The following is a 16,489-nucleotide window of genomic DNA, read 5'->3' as shown; positions in this document are numbered from 1 at the left end:
CAGGGTGCCAGCCAACCACGCATGGTGACCCACCCACTGCACGGCCAGGGTGCCAGCCAGCCACCCATGGTGACCCACCCACAGCAGGGCCAGGGTACCAGCCAGTCATCCATGGTGACCCACCCACACCAGGGTGCCAGCCAGCCACCCACAGGAGCCAGCCACAGAGGATGTGGCAGTCAGCCAGCCACAGATACAGTACCTATAGTTAAGGTCAGAGAACTGTGCCAATTTTATTTCTACTTTGTGAGAGGTTGGGGCAGGGGTGAGAATCATGGCACAAGGAGGGAGTCCCGTGAGGACCAGAGTGAATGAAGGTGTTCACTGTATACTCTGTTAGAAAGAGGCCCCCCATCCAGGTCTCATTATACTCCTTTGTAGTCTCTAATGGGACCTGGGGGGGACTCTTTCTAACAGACTCTATAATGGACACTGAAAGGGCCTCTGTTAGAGTGACCCCCTCCAGGTCCCATTAGACACCTTAGACTCTCTAATGGGTCTTGGAGGGGGGTCTCTCTCTAACAGAGACTCTCTAATGGACACTGTTAGAGAGAGACTCCCCCCCTCCAGGTCCCATTAGACTCTGTTGTAGACTCTAATGGGGCATGGAGGGGGTGCTTTCTAACAGACTGTCTAATGGACACTGTTAGAGAGAGACCCCCCTCCAGGTCCCATAAAAAAGGCAGAAGTTGTACTTTGTGCAAAATGTAGGGGCGGGGTCAGGGGGGAGTCATGGGCTGGGTCAGGGGTGGGTCATGGGGGGGGCCTGACAGGGGCCTTGCTTTATTTGGTCATGAGGGGCCCTGAGTGCTGTCAGTCCACCCCTGAAGGTTTGTTTAAATGTATGTAATTCTTGCTTTGTAAATATGTTGACAAATAAAACTTCTTATATGACATAGTCTGGCTGTATGTGTTAATGGCATTCTGTGTCTGTAAATGTTAAATATTTGCACTTCCTCCCTGAGTTAGTTGTGGCAATGCATGGTTATGTGTGTAGATGCACTTGATGGATATTCATTCATTCTGAATAACAAGCAAATATACCAGTGCTGCAACACACTACATTGAATGGTAATGCACTACTGTGCCTTGGGGTGCACTGCATTGCTAAAAATGGGGGAACATTTTTTTGTGTGTTCTGGTGAGTTTAGGCAGCTCATTTAAATAAAGCGGATTTTATCTTTCCATCTATTAAATCTTCTGCCCTTGTTGTTTAAACTTTGGATAGTAAAACATTTTTTCTGCCAGTAAATACTTTATACAGCCCACTTCCTCTTTCTTGTCTGGTCATTAGCCTAGGCTTATGACATCATGCACAGCTCTCTCTCTCACTCTTGTGAGAGTTTACCAGGAAGTGACGGGGATGAGTCATAAGAGGGCCAATGAGAGCTGCAAACCTATGTTCAGAACCTTGTGACCCTTTCTCCCACCACCAATCCTCTACCTGCATTGCATAGACAAGCACAGAGGCTCAGTGATGACATCATTGGATCTAAAATAAGGTATGTGATGAAAATGAAAATGTTTTTATTTAAAAATGTCATTAGCATGTTGATGAGGGGTGAAAGGAGGAGCCAAGGAAGGCAAAATATAAGCAGATTAAAAGTCAGCTTTAAACATTTACAATCACTTTCATGCTACGCTGGTAGTGCCATTACTTTCAAAGTACTAACTGACTCATAGATTAAAAGGTAAGAAGGAGCAGTAAAGCACAGCTATTGCGTAGAACTGCAAAGCATGAAGCAGATTCTACATTCCTTATTAGCAAATTTAGCAGACCCCATTTATTGTACATAATAAATTACATATTGTACGTTGCAGAAAGAAAGCTTCTATGCTAGTAAAACATAATAATAAGATTATTTTTCATCGAGCTGATTTACTTTGTATGGATAACTAATAATTATTAATACTATACATTCCCGTTTAATCTTTTTATAGGGTCAGTGGTGAAAGTTTTCCACTAAGGTTGCATCCATGTTTGCAGCATCATTTCCCTCTAATGCAGTTGATACTGAAGATTTATCTGAATAGAGCAAATGCAGTTCCATAGTTTAGCTAGTGCTTTATATTCTGGCTCTCTGCTGGTGCTGGAGTCCATAATTGTTCTTGCATACCTGCTGAAAAAGAGATTTTATTTTAGAACAATGATTTAGACACATACAGAGCATTTATACAGCTATAACTTTCATTAGAGTGATATTAAACCCTCAGTTTATTAAAGTATTTTCAGCAGCTGATTTAATCACTGAGTAGGCCTATGTTCCAGTTTAAGCTGGTGCCATGACCACTGCCCAAGGTTTCCTGTTTCAAGATGACTTCTTTCTCTTGCTGCATCCTATGGAGTCACCCTTGCATGCGGGCTAGAGTTGTGTCTCTCTACAATTTGTGCATCAACAGAAGCACACATCCCTGTATCCTAGGATGGCAAAGCCCCCGTTCGTCCCTCCTCCTCCCCCTCCCTTCTCAGAGTTAACAGACTGACTGGAGACTGCACTGTCCACTGTTAACTCTTGCCTGTGAAAACCGAACGTTCAGGGAAGCAGCACTGAGAGAGCAGGATCCAGCAGCATTAAATGTTGCAACCTGCAAGTGCTAGGGTAAGAATTTTAACAAATAGTTTACTTGGTAATGCTTATTTTAGTATGCGCAATGTGTTGAACTAAAAAATTTGGAGGGTTTAATGCTACTTTTAAAGTATTTTTTTCATTTTTCATTTTCTCATTTGGAATAACTGATTGTCCCGCAAAACAACCCCGGCATTTCTTGGCTTGGTTTTTATAAATCACTGATTGTAGGCTCATTTACACTTATGTGCTCCAGAAACAATAGATAAGATGCCCATTTTGCCATGTTACTGTAATGCTTGAAAGAATGCATACGGCATTGTGGAGCACTGGAGTGTCATTCATTTTTTTTAATCAGAAAATACATTTTTATTGTGCATAAAGTGAAATAAGATACAAACAGTTATAACGGGTAGAGCATACTCAAGAATCAAGTACAAGTTATACATTGAAATAGGGTAACTCAACTGCACAATAAGTGTACTATCAGACATAGTAATCAATGTTAAACTAACCGTAACTCAGAGAACTGAAAACATACAGCTCCTGAAGTGTTTACCATTTATTAGTGTACAAAAAAAAAAAAGAAAAAAAAAGGGGGATAGAAGAAAAAAAAAAGATCCCATACTCGTCCATATAGCTGAAGCTAGTGCAGTCCCATTTTCCTTACCTATACCTGGAGTAATTTAGTAAGAACAAGTTGAGGAGGAGCTATCTCAGGGTTCTCCAACCACTCCTGCCAGACTTTGGTAAATTTACCCGGTACATTCCTATGTTGATAAGCAATCTTTTCCCTGACAAGTATTGTATTCACCTGTTGTACCCACTGAGCAGATGTGGGGGCTCTGGGTGAGAGCCAAAATCTTTTCCTGGCCAGATAAAGCTACCTAATTAAAGTGATATAAATAGAGGGAGGGTCCACCGGTAGTTGAAGATGATAAACATTATTAATAAGCTTGACAACATCATGCCAATACCTTACCAATTTGGGGCATTTTCAGAGCAGATGGATCAGAGTGCCCTGATGTAGCTGACACTTCGGGCACAAGGGGAAATCTCTCCTTCCCCATTTATGTAGTTGTACTGGGGTCCTGTACACCCTGTGGAGGATAAATAAATGTGACAACTTTTGAGCCGCAGAGATGGATACTAGGGGGCCATTCGCCAAAATCTGATCCCAGCTATCCCCATCTATAGGGCCGACATCAGTTTCCCACTTCTCCCTACAGGGTAGCAGATCTGGGGCTTGGATATGGGCTAGCGGACAAGTATATAAACAAGAAATAATTCCTTTCTTATCCCTAGTATCAAAGATAGAGGGGAGGAAGTCAGAGTTATCAAGGTGCAAGACAGAGCATCTACACTGTATTCTCAGGGCATTGCGCAACTGCAGGTACATAAAGTAGTGGTTTGGTAACAAAGGGAACTCCACTCTCAGCCGAGAAAAGGGTTTCACTACTATGCCATCAAACAGCTGGAACATATACTTAATCCATACAGAGTAGTTAAGCAATTTCCCCAATTCAGGATAGGATCTATTACACCAAATGGGTGTACAGTCAAGGAAGCCCTCAATGCCCAGACGCTTCCTCAACTCTTTCCAGAGTCTTCTAAGCATGTGGACAGTCGGGCACTCCAATGGAGCCTTGGGTAGGCCCATTTCCAGCTGAGACATTGCAGAATACTCCCCAAGGGAGTGAATCAGCAGGGTCTTGGAAGATAGATCCCATCCTGCAAGTTGTTGCAGCTGTTCCGTTAGAAAGCATGTGAAGGAGTGCAGAATAGCCATTCCCCCCTGATCTTTAAGGTATTGCAATGTAGTTAATTTAATTCTGAACACTCCATTCTTCCATATTAAAGCTCTATATTGGGACCCTATACGGACAAACCAATAGGCAGGTATCCAGATGGGCGCATTATTAAGGACATATAACAGTTGCGGTGACCACACCATTTTAATAAGATTGGCCCTGCCAGTCACCGATAGTGGAAGTTTGCACCAACTGGCACATTTAAGCTTCAGTTTTTGAAGAATAGGTTTCAGATTTAAGGGAATATAGTCACTAGGGTTCCCAGTCACTTCAATTCCCAGGTATCTAAAGGAATGAACTATCTCTACCTGGGCTGCAGAGTCTGGTAAGGGAGATTCTAGGGGGTCTAATAATAGGAGGGAAGATTTATGCCAGTTGATGGTAAATCCAGAGTAGCACCCAAACCTCTCTATAAGTCGCATAACTGCCTCTAGTGAACCGACCGTGTCCCCCAGGTATATCAACGTGTCATCGGCGTAGAGGGAGATTTTGTCCTCCCTCTTCCCCCGACGAAACCCCACAATGTCCGGAGAGGACCTAACCATAGCTGCCACTGGTTCCAGTGCCAGGGCAAAAAGCAAGGGTGAAAGTGAGCACCCCTGCCTAGTGCTCCTATGCAAAGGAAACACCTCCAACAGCATCCCATTGGCTTGTATTCTGGCCTGAGGAGCCGCATACAGTAGCTGCACCCAGGCAAGAAAAGATTCTCCAACTCAAAATTTTTTCAACACCGCCCACAGGTACTTCCACTCTACGATGTCAAAAGTTTTGGGAGCGTCGAGGGAGAACACTGCCCTATTTCCAGGATTATCCACCGCCAGCTGGATATTCAGGAATAAGCGACGTATGTTGAGCACAGTAGACCTGGCCGGTATTAAACTAAATTGATCCAAATGCACCAAACCTGAGACAACCTCCGCTAATTTCGTGGCTAGAACCCTAGCCAGTAGCTTAATGTCCGAGTTTATAAATGAAATGGTCCTATACGAGTCGGGTTAAAATGGATTCTTGCCCGGCTTGGGTATGACCACTATGACAACCTCATTCATGGATTGTGGGAGATTTCCAGAGCGCACAGCAGCATTTAAGGTATCTGACAGGGGAGGAAGGAATGATTCACTATACTGCTTGTAGATCTCAGCTGGGAGACCATCCGTGCCCGGGGATTTACTATTGACCATAGAGGCAACTGCTTCAGTGAGTTCCTCCAGTGTAATAGGAGTGTTTAATTTCTTACGACCACCCGTAGACAGAGCTGGGAGAGGACACTGATCTAAGAAGGTTGTTAAGTCCATTTCTGTGGGAGAGACCTTGGAGGTATACACATCCTCAAAATATTCCCCAAACACTGATGCCACCTGATCCGAACTGTGAACAATTGCCCCAGCTGGGGTCTGAATGGAATCAATCTGTAACTTCACCCATTGTACCCGAGAGATCACTGCCAATAGATGTCCAGTATTTATATGTCCCTCCTCAAAATATCGCTGTTGCATAAAAAATCATTTCTTTTCTGCAGCCGTGGTAACGACTTGTTGATATAGGGACTGGGCCGCCAGCCAGCTACGTTCAGATTCTGGGAAGGGCTGAGTAATGTAATGTTTCTCTGCCTTTCTAGCCTCAGCAGACGCCAGAGTCTCCCATTCCCTAATATGAGATTTGATAGCAGATATGTGTTTTATAATAAGGCCCCGAAGATGCTCCTTAAGGGCGTCCCAGACAATGCCCGAAGCCGCTGTACCCCTATTACACCTAAGAAAGGTAGTGATTGCCCTAGGCAGGGGATCCTCAGCAGGGAACAATTTTAGCCAGAAGGGATTTACTTTCCATAATCTCTCCCCAGGAACGCACGGAACAGAAACTAGTGATCGTAGGAGAGAATGGTCAGAAATGCTTTGAGGGACATATTCGATTAGGGTAACCTTGGGAATAGCTAAGGAGTTGCACAAACGAAGGTCAATGCGAGATAACGCTCTGTGTGTGGCAGAGTAGCATGAGTAACATCTCCTGTCTGGATACCTGTCCCTCCACATGTCTCCAAAGCCAAGCTCACAAATCAGTCACACAAATTAAGTGGTTCCCCATAAGCCCCTGGGGTGTCCATCAGGTGGTGAAATTTTGTCTAATTTTTTGTCAAGTAGGTTATTAAAATCTCCCATAACCCATATGGGTATGTCAGAATATGGAGCCATAAATTGCGCCAAGCAATTTAACCCGTCTACAGAGAAGGGTGGAGGGACATAAAGATTAGCTACAATACACATCATGCCAGCTAGCTTGCACAATAGAAAGATATAGCGACCTTGGTCATCTACCCTAGAATGCAGTAATTCAAAGGAGACATTATTAGAGAATAGAATACTAACTCCTCTGGAATATGCGGTGTGAGTGGAGTGAAACTGCACTTGGTAGCCAGAGTTTTTCAGCATAGAGAGAGTAGTAGACTGTAACTGTGTTTCCTGCAGGCATGCAACCGCAGTGCGGTATGATTTAAATACGGAAAAAAGTGCCTGGCGTTTCACCACATCACTCAGTCCCCTCACATTCCATGAGAGAAAATTATATTTGATCACCATAAGAACGGTTAGGCATAGAAAATAAGCATAATGTACTTGCATTGAAATTCACAAAACAGTAATTCGAACTGGGCCATTTACAGGCATAGACATGACTGAAGTAGAGAGGCCAGGTAGGTGGGGGAGACTCCAAAAAACAAAAGAAAGAAGGGAGGCAGAGTAGGACTCTATAGATCACAAGAGTAGGGAGGTACACAGTTAAGGTAGCAATGTGGGAGTTAGTCACTGTGAGGCTATAGCTGGTACACACTTCAACCAACCTTGCAGGCACCCTGTGGAGGCCTGCACAGCATTCAGCAAGTGGCGGTGAGCAAAGAAAAGGTAAACATATAGTCCCCAAAAACAGGTGGGGTCAAACATGAACAGCATGTCCACATGGGACAGTCACTTAGGGAGGGGCCCCTACGTCACTTCGTAACACAGATCCGAAGGGACTTGCCAGTTCCTGGCGAGGGTAACTTATGTCAATTACAGCAACTGGATTTAAACTTACCGCCTTAAAGGGGTATAGGTAATAGCAGCATTGTTCTCAACTTACAGTCCACCTGTAGAGTGAGAAAAGAAAAAACAAACAGGAAAAAGGGGCCAATATCAGTGGCTCAGGTATTCGTAGGTTTCCGCAGGGTATGTTCTTCCCGATCAAGCCATTCGGATGCTGCAACAGGATTTTCAAAGAAATGGGTACGATCGAGCGCCATTATCCTCAGTTTTGCAGGGTAAAGAATCAAATAGGAAACATCGTAGCATTGCAGTCACCTTTTAACATCTGTAAACTTTCCCCGCTTGTGTTGTAATTCAGCAGAGAAATCTGGGTAGAAAGAAATCTGGACATTATCCACTTTCATCGCCTCACCCTTGGTTCTGGCTTGGTAAAGGATAGCATCCCGATGTTCTATGAACGCCACGGGATTCTTTCCCTCTGTTTTTTCCAGGATTCCCACAGCTCTCACATTGTTCCTTCTAAGCCTATTTTCCATGTCCTCCAAGCGCGCAGTGTGGCTAGCAGTTGCGGCCTGCACCTTTCTCACTTCATGCTGTAATGGGGCAACATCACCCTCATTAGTACTGACACGACCTTCTAATGCAACTGTGCGATCCCTCCATTTTTGCATATCCTGCCTGATCAATGCCACTTCAATTTTTACTCGTTTAAACTCAGTAGTAAGATTAGACAGGTTAGTATTGCAGGAGGTGATTTCAGCAAAGATCTCTCTTAATGTAGGCTCGGGATCCTAATTACTTTGAGCGCCAGGTGCACTGTCTGAAGCCAGGATAGCAGGGGTACTCACTGTGTCCCATAGCAGCTCAGCGGGATCATCCAGCCATGCAGGGTCATTCTCTGCCTCAGCAGGGGGATCCACAGAGGCTTCCGAGTGTGCCGCCATCAGTTTAGCTGGGGTGTCTTTACCCATAGTCTTAGATGATGTGAAGAGTTTTTACAGGTATAATAAAGCAGGCCCTAATTGCCCTTTTCAATGGTTGCCAAGTTTATCAAGTTACCGTGGGACAGTCCTAGTATCTGAAATTCGTCCTACTCTCCCATCTCATCGAATGTCCCACCAAGCAAGGTGAATGGTCGATGTTGATTGTGCTAATATATATAAAACTTATGGATAAGTTGGTGTATGTACCTTTAACCCCTTCCTGACCAACCGCCGCACTACTGTGGCAGGTTGGCACAGCTGTGCGAGCCGTCGTAGCTGTACATCGGCTCTTTAAGACGCTGTAGCTCTTTCTTTGTTTATAGCGCAAAAAATAATTATTTTTTAAATATTTTTTGGGGGGGATATTTTCATAGTAAAAAGTTAAAAATATTGTTTTTTTTTATAAATTGCTATTTTTTTGTTTATAGCGCAAAAAATAAAAACCGCAGAGGTGATCAATTACCACCAAAAGAAAGCTCTATTTGTGGGGAGAAAAGGACAACATTTTGTTTGGGTACAGCGTCGCACGACAGCGCAATTGTCAGTTAGAGTGACGCCGTGCCGTATCGCAAAAATTGGTTTTGTCAGGAAGGGGGAAAATCCTTCCGGGGTTGAAGTGATTAATAATACTGAGCCAATGTCATGGTTAGGCAACAGGAGACAATGGGGTTGATTTACTAAAGCAAATAAATAAATAAAAAATCAATGAATCCTCCAGCCCGAAAAATTTACTAAATTAACCATCAGCTGTTTCGTTCTTTGCACGTCAGTGCACTTCGTCAGGAAGTGCACTGACAAAGTGCACTGACGTGCACGAAACGCATCAACATACTCGATGTAGAGCAGGACACCGAGCTCAAACATGTCTCCTTATCCAGAAATGTAAGGGTTTTTCCGTTACAATCTTCAACATCTAAAGAGTGGCGCATGAAATAGCCTAGCTTGCAACAACTAAAGCTGTGTTCCAGACATCTGACAAGTCATGTGACTGAATATCCCCAGGAAGCATCTCTGGATTATACACCTGAGACTTGAACAGCCGGCGGCCATTACCAATGTGCAATTTAGAGCTATCACAGTTCATTCCAAACGGCCTCCATGTGGAGAGAAACAGAAACGTACTTTTGCTGAGGTGGTGATCGATACGAGCAGTAAGAGCCCTGATGGGTAGCTACCGAACCCCTCCTGTCCTTATTCATCTGTTCCTTTTGTGGACTGTGGAGGTCTATGTGATTTGTGAGATTTGTGAGGCACATATAACTCTTTATGCATGCTGTTGGCCCTGATTACTGCCTAGTCACACTCTCAAACGGAGATCCCTGGCTAATATACTGGATCCATTATGTGGCAATTTATATAAAATATATGCTTAATCAAAGGGGACTGCAATATTCTGAGTCTTCTGAACTTACAGCACTATTTATCTTTAATGACTGACATTTCAAAAAGGGGCTGGTGTGGCTGTTTGCTCCCACGATCAAGAAAATAAGCTATGTTATTTCCTCCTTATTGTATCAACTTATTTCCCGTTATGGAGAGAACTTTGCTACTATCTCTACATGGCTACATGATACTTTAACAATAAGGCAATTTGTAGGTTCCAATACCAATAAGATATCTTTATTGGGAGTTACATGCGCTACTTTCATCTGGAGAAGGGAGACTGATGGTTTGGGGTGGTGGTATTTACAGTGCTCTGTGTCTGTTTTTTATAGTAACATTATTGCTAACTGCAGTATGTTTTTATCATTGTGATTGGGTATAGTGAGAGGTGCAGTTCTATATAGAACATAATGTTGCCTTTTATATTTCCCTATCATTGGGTGTGCATCTTTTTCATCAATAAAGTCTAATTAATTTCATCATAAAGCTGTGGTTGACCCTTCCCTTATCTGGCGTTCCCGGGACAATTTCTCTTTTTTTGTCCCATTCAGTTTTATTTTGATTTACTAAAGGCAAATAGGCTGTTTTCTTTGCAGGAGAGGTTTCACATTGCAAAGGCATTTGTCTCAGAGCTTAGTGAATTAGGTGAAGTATCACTTTGCAAAGAGTATCCAATCACATGCCCGAAAAAAAAATCAACAACAGCACATGACTGGATGATGGAAGTCAGCAAAGCTTCACCGCATTCACTAAGCTTTGGGGCAAATTCCCAATGTGCAACATCTCTCGCAAAGTGAACAGCCTATTTGCCTTTAGTAAATCAACTCTAATGTCTCCACAGTATGTGCTTTTTTCTACATATCCTTCAGCTAGCATCTTGCCAGTAACACACTTCCTTTACTAGGGTGGCAATGCTCACCTGCTGTACTATACCTAAGGAGGAGCAGCATTACCATCCTTGGACAGAAAGTGTGTTTAGAAATACAGAACACCTTCCTCTCTCTCCATCTAGCATGGGGGGGGGGGGGGGGGGGGTTCTGTAGGTTGCAGAAGTGGGAAGAACTGAGATTTCAGTGTGGCAGTGTGCACATGAAGCTACAAACTAAGTGAATTTCAGGTAGGGTCAACCGGTATTTTTTTGCACTTTTCAAACCGATAAGACAAAGTACATTCAATGACTGAAGTGATGGTCCTCCCAGATAATGAAAGGGGTGGGGTCGTGATCGTTTACAGCACAAAGCACAGAGCATACACAGCGTAGAGCAGTAAGTATAAAACAGGACATCTATTTTGAGACCTGGACAGTGGACACACACACACAAATCTTCCACTCATGTACCAAGCATAGGTTTCTAATGATTACATAGCCTACTTTACACCCCAAAAAGCTCAATACACATAAACACTCAAAGATGTTTTGGAATCCATGTGCACAATGTTCAGAAATTAGCATGGGCTACAGTGTTGTTGAGGCTCATTTTTTTCCATACGTGTGGAACATACATACGTACCAGTGCATTGGTCCACCCTGAATGTAAAAATTGCCCTAATTGGAATCCATCTTCAAGAGCATCAATATGTGGGCCAATGATAAAAAAAAATCACCTGATACTCATGTGTTTCAATTTTAACTGTTTATACATGACTGACATCTAAATTGTATATCAACTGGCCAATTTATCTGAATACTTGTAATATACCTGTATCAGATTGTGAACTTTCAGGTAATGTGACATTTCCAGTATCAGAACCGATGTTCTTCATCACAGGCATCTGACTGCTTCCCTGTGTTACTCTTTTCACTCACAATGTCAGAGGTAAGGACTTGAGATGTTCTTTTATCTTCTGATGGAAAATCTTTATTGATGTTCTGTGCTCCAGAGTCCGAATCCTGTACATTATATTCTTTGCTTTCAGTGTCAGCCACTATTATTTCAGTGGATGGATCCTGCATCTTATCATCTGACTCATTCTTTGTTATGTTCCCCAAGCACCCTTGGATATTGTCAATGGGGGAATTTTCTTTGGAATTCTCTAAATTCTCTGTCATCACCTCGCCTGATTTTTGTTGGGTTGTGGCACTCTCTGTACAAACTTCTGATAAGTGCTTCTTATCAACTGTCTCTGGATTCTCTCGAGCCACATCTTTTAAATTGTTTGTAATCCTGGATTCTCCATCTATTGTGTCTACATAGTCTGGCTGACTTATATCGCCTGCTCCTGTGCATGCTTCTTCATCTGTGATCATCTCAGTACCGTGTTCAAAATCACTTGGTGGAATTTCTGTTGTTTCCCTTTGTGTTGGAGTATCATTGTTACCCAGTATTATGGCTTCTGACCTCTTATCATCTACAGCCTCAGAACTTTGCCTTGGAGATTTTTCAGGGACATTCTCAGCTAAGTTGTCTGAACTATTTTCTTTAAAATTGCTTTCTGTTGTGTTTTCCACATCCTTATGTTCTGTTGACTCTAGTGAATCTTTCTTTGTTGTGCTTTCCATAATGTCATTTGCTGATCTTTTGGGTTGTTTGTCATGTTCTTCATCATGAACACTTTGAGACGGGTCAGTTTGCACCTCCTCAGATGAAGCACATGAGTTGCCATCTGTGGAGGAATCCTGGGTGTCACTTGTCATAGAAGACTGAGAGCCATTCTTACTCTTCTCTTTTCCTAGTGGGGAAATACTCACTCCTGGGTCTACTGAAGCCATGAAAAAAGAATTTGTAGAACTTATAGGAGATGAGATCATCAGAGAGTTCCTGTTACTGAAATTGAGAATTGAATACTTAATATTAGATTACGGTACATAGAAAATAACATTTTAATTACAAATCATTGGTATTTCAAAAATTATTTCAAAAATTAATTCAGGTATTGATTTTGTATTCTTAAAGAAAACCTTTGCTGGGAAAAATACAAGGAATGCCAAAATATTAGTTACTTATCTGTATCTGGATTTAATACTTTGAGCCTTTAACCTGGAATATACATTGAATTGTAAGTGAATAGTGAATAACATACTTGTTTTAGGTCAGTGACTCAGAAAGTATTGACGCCACTGGATCAGCATAACAGCCAGACAGCTAGTTTTTCAGAAGAAGTTGGCACTAGCAGGCTATATATGTTTTCAATATAGGGTTTTAAGCCCCAGAAGGATTTTTAACTGACAATTGCGTGGTCGTACAACACTGTAACGAAACAAAATTGACGTCCTTTTTTTTCCCACAAATAGAGCTTTCTTTTGGTGGTATTTGATCACGCCTGCAATTTTTATTTTTTGCGCTATAAGCAAAAAAATAGCAACAATTAAAAAAAAAAAAACAATATGTTTTACTTTTGCTATGAAAATATCCCCCCCCCCCAAAAAATATAAAAAAAAATATTTCTTCCTCAGTTTAGGCCGATATGTATGCTTCTACCTATTTTTGGTAAAAAAATAAGCAATAAGCACATATTGATTGTTTTGCGCAAAAGTTATAGCGTTTACAAAATAGGGGATATATTTATAGCATTATTATTATTATTATTTTAAAAAAAAAAATTTATGTTTTTTTACCAGTAATGGCAGTGATCTGCAATTTTTACTGGGACTGCGACAGTGTGCCGGACAGATCGGACACTTTTGACACTTTTTTGGGACCACTGACATTTATACAGCGATCAGAGCTAAAAAAAAGCCACTGATTACTGTATAAATGTCACTGGCAGGGAAGGAGTTAACACTAGGGGGCGATCAAGGGGTTAAATGTGTGTCCTAGGGAGTGATTCTAACTGTGGGGGGATGGGACTGCCTGGAGATGGAGACCGATCGCTGTTCATACTTAGTTTGAACAACAGATCTGTCTCCTCTCCCCTGACAGAACGGAGATCTGTCTGTTTACATTGACAGATCTCCATTCTGTCTCTCTCAGGAGCGATCGCGGGTGCCTGGTGGACATTGCGGCTGCCGGGCACGCACATCAACTCCATCGTTGTTCTGCGGGCACACCCCCTAGTGGTCTTAAAGCGGCCAAAGTACAGCTACGGCGATTTGCGCAGGAGAGCCAACCTGCCGCAATATAACTGCGGAGGCCTGTCCTCTAGTGGTTAATTGATTTTTAATTATAATACATACAGTTCAATTACTTATTTATTACAGGCATTTATTTAGCGCCAACAATTTATACAGCACTGTACATAAACCCCTGTCCTCAAGAAGCTTACAATCTGAGGTACCTATCTTACATGCATACATAGAGGCCAGTTTAGGCAGCTGTCAATCAACCTATTGGCGTGTTTTTATAGTGTGGGAGGACACCCATGCACACAAACTCCATGCAGATTGTCTTGACTGGAATTCAAATCAAGGACCCAAGTGCTGCAAGGCAGAAATGCAAACCATTAAGCCTCTGTATGTAATTGCCAGTCTACTTACCTGTCCAAATTTAACGGTATTGTTTATATTTTACCACCTAGAGGAAATACTTATATCACCAGTTAATTCAATGTTGTATGCACTTATTAATATGATTTCTAGAAAGAGGAGAATGATAACTTTTGCAATAACCCCTGCAAACAAAAAATGTAAGCAAGAAGTTGCTAATTGTGACCCTGGCATGAAAAAAGAAATATAACACCTGCTGAAAGTCTAGGTTCACATCTATGCATGTGCAGTTGATGCGATTTGGGGTGCTTTTTTCATGCAATTTTCTCGTGTTTTTGGTATGTTTTTATGTTTCCTACATTTTTTTGGGTGGGAGGAGAAGACTGGTTGTTAAGCACAAAACCCTACCAAAAACACATATACATGCATTTTTTTGATGTGGTTCCATTTTTTATGCAGTTCCATTGAAGTCCATGGAGCCCAAAATGCACAATTCTACTGTTCTGCATGTAAAAAAGTCCCTACACCTTTCTAAAGCATGAATTGCAATAACCTTCAAAGATGTGAATGGGGCCTATAGGGAATAATGTTAAATGGATTGTAGTGCATTTCTGCAGATCTGCAAATGCACTAAAAAATGTATATATGTGAACCTAACCTAAAAGAAAAGCCTGCATACCAACTTTTCATGCTGTATGCATTGCTGAGTTCAGTTCCATTCAGTAGAAATGATCCCCACAAGTCTGCTGGGAAACCAAAATTATCTCCATGTTGATCTCCTGGGTCCCCTGCATCCTTCGCTGGTTCCTTCTGCTGACCTTCACTACAGGACACTGACATTTGAATGGAGAGATGTAGGCACTGTGGGAACTGACAAAGGTGAGTATACATTCTCTTCTGAGAATGTGAGAAAGTGAAGGAAATCTCCTCCAAAACATTTGTCACTGGAGTGAATATCCTCATTGAGATATTTCTCCTCCATTCCAGTTCTGGCGATAACTTTACATTTGGGTTTTTCTCCCAATTTTGATCTTGGAGATAATGGGCTTCCAAAGGGAAGCTAAAGTTACCTAGGGAAAATAGTTTAGGAGTAACCCCTGTAAGAGAGCCTCAGTGGGTCCTTGCGTCACCCTGGAAGAAGGAAAATATTTGCCATGCTGGATGAGCCATCTTACACCACTGTGAATAAGTTTCTGTTTAAGGCTGCATTCACACCTAAACAGAGCGATTTTCAGGAATTTTTATTTGAGCGTTTTTGAGCACATACACAAGCAGATTAAAAGGATATTTCAAGCGTTTTATGAAGGGCCCGTTCACAGCAGCAAGCTGTGATAAACACATGGTGGCTGGTGTGCCTGGCACATCATACTGTTTACTTTTTTTGTCATAAAACTTTATAATAATGTGTGTGTGTGTGTGTGTGTGTGTGTGGGGGGGCGGACCAGAAGAACTCAGCCTATAAAGTGTGTTGGCTTGTTTTGGCGGTAGGAACTCCTCTCTAGAGACTGTGCTTAGAGAATGTTGATGTCACAAGTTGAAGGCTCCGACCACTTGTAAGAAGACATTCAGACCTGCAAAAACTAATTTCAGGGAGGTGACGCTTCGCGCCGGCGCCAACTCCCCAAATGCAGCCTTACCAGTGCCCATGGAATACAGCCTTTCCAGTGCCCATAAAATGCAGCCTTACCAGTGCCCATGAAATTCGCTTTGAATATCCCGGCAGCAACTGTAACAAATTCCCGCCTCCTATGATGCACGCCACACTGATTTATGGTATAATTGGATCAGTGTTCCACCTATCTAGGAGGTGGGTCTTTGTTACAGTCCTCCACCTCGCACAGACTGGCATTCCCTGGCAAGGGCGTCATCACATCAGCCTGTCACTCAGCCACAGACAGAAGACAGAGCAGCCCGAGTGGCCGCTGCGGCCGTGCTCAATTCGGCCACTCAGGCTGCTCTGTCTGTGGCTGAGTGACAGGCCATAGGTGTGCGCAGCCTATTACATTAGGACTTTGCACCCCGAAGTTCAAACACACGTGTATGCAGGAGAGGAAGAGTGTATGATAGTGGGGAGTATGTACAGGAGAGGAGTGTGGAGGGTGTGGCAGTGGATAGTATGTACAGGAGAGGAGTGTGGAGGGTATGACAGTGGGCACTATGTACAGGAGAGGAGTGTGGAGGGTATAATGGGGCAGTATGTACAGGAGAGGAGTGTGGAGGGTATAATGGGGCAGTATGTACAGGAGAGGAGTGTGGAGGGTATGACAGTGGGTAGTATGTACAGGAGAGGAGTGTAGAGGGTATGACAGTGGGTAGTATGTACAGGAGAGGAGTGTGGAGGGTATGACAGTGGGCAGTATGTACA

The 16,489-nt window shown here is 42.7% G+C and overlaps 1 protein-coding gene across 2 annotated transcripts in view; it reads right to left on the bottom strand.

Annotated features, from left to right (window-relative positions):
- Positions 1 to 1,505: 1,505 nt before the first annotated feature.
- Positions 1,506 to 16,489, bottom strand: part of BIN2 (bridging integrator 2) — a 90,311-nt gene continuing 75,327 nt past the window's right edge. The window contains exons 10-11 of one of the 2 annotated variants that reach the window (XM_073613706.1): positions 11,462 to 12,526; positions 1,506 to 2,120 (exon numbers count right to left, since the gene is read on the bottom strand). In XM_073613706.1, coding sequence (XP_073469807.1) covers positions 11,506 to 12,526 — 1,021 coding nt within the window. In that variant the 3' untranslated portion in view covers positions 1,506 to 2,120; positions 11,462 to 11,505. The remainder of the gene's footprint in view (positions 2,121 to 11,461; positions 12,527 to 16,489) is intronic. The other variant, XM_073613707.1, reaches the window with a different exon arrangement.

Source organism: Aquarana catesbeiana, linkage group LG02 (genome assembly GCF_042186555.1).
Source record: "Aquarana catesbeiana isolate 2022-GZ linkage group LG02, ASM4218655v1, whole genome shotgun sequence".
In the NCBI taxonomy this organism is placed as follows: domain Eukaryota; kingdom Metazoa; phylum Chordata; class Amphibia; order Anura; family Ranidae; genus Aquarana; species Aquarana catesbeiana.
The sequence above is the reverse complement of the archived record's forward strand: the minus strand, read 5'-3'. Positions and strand labels throughout refer to the sequence as shown.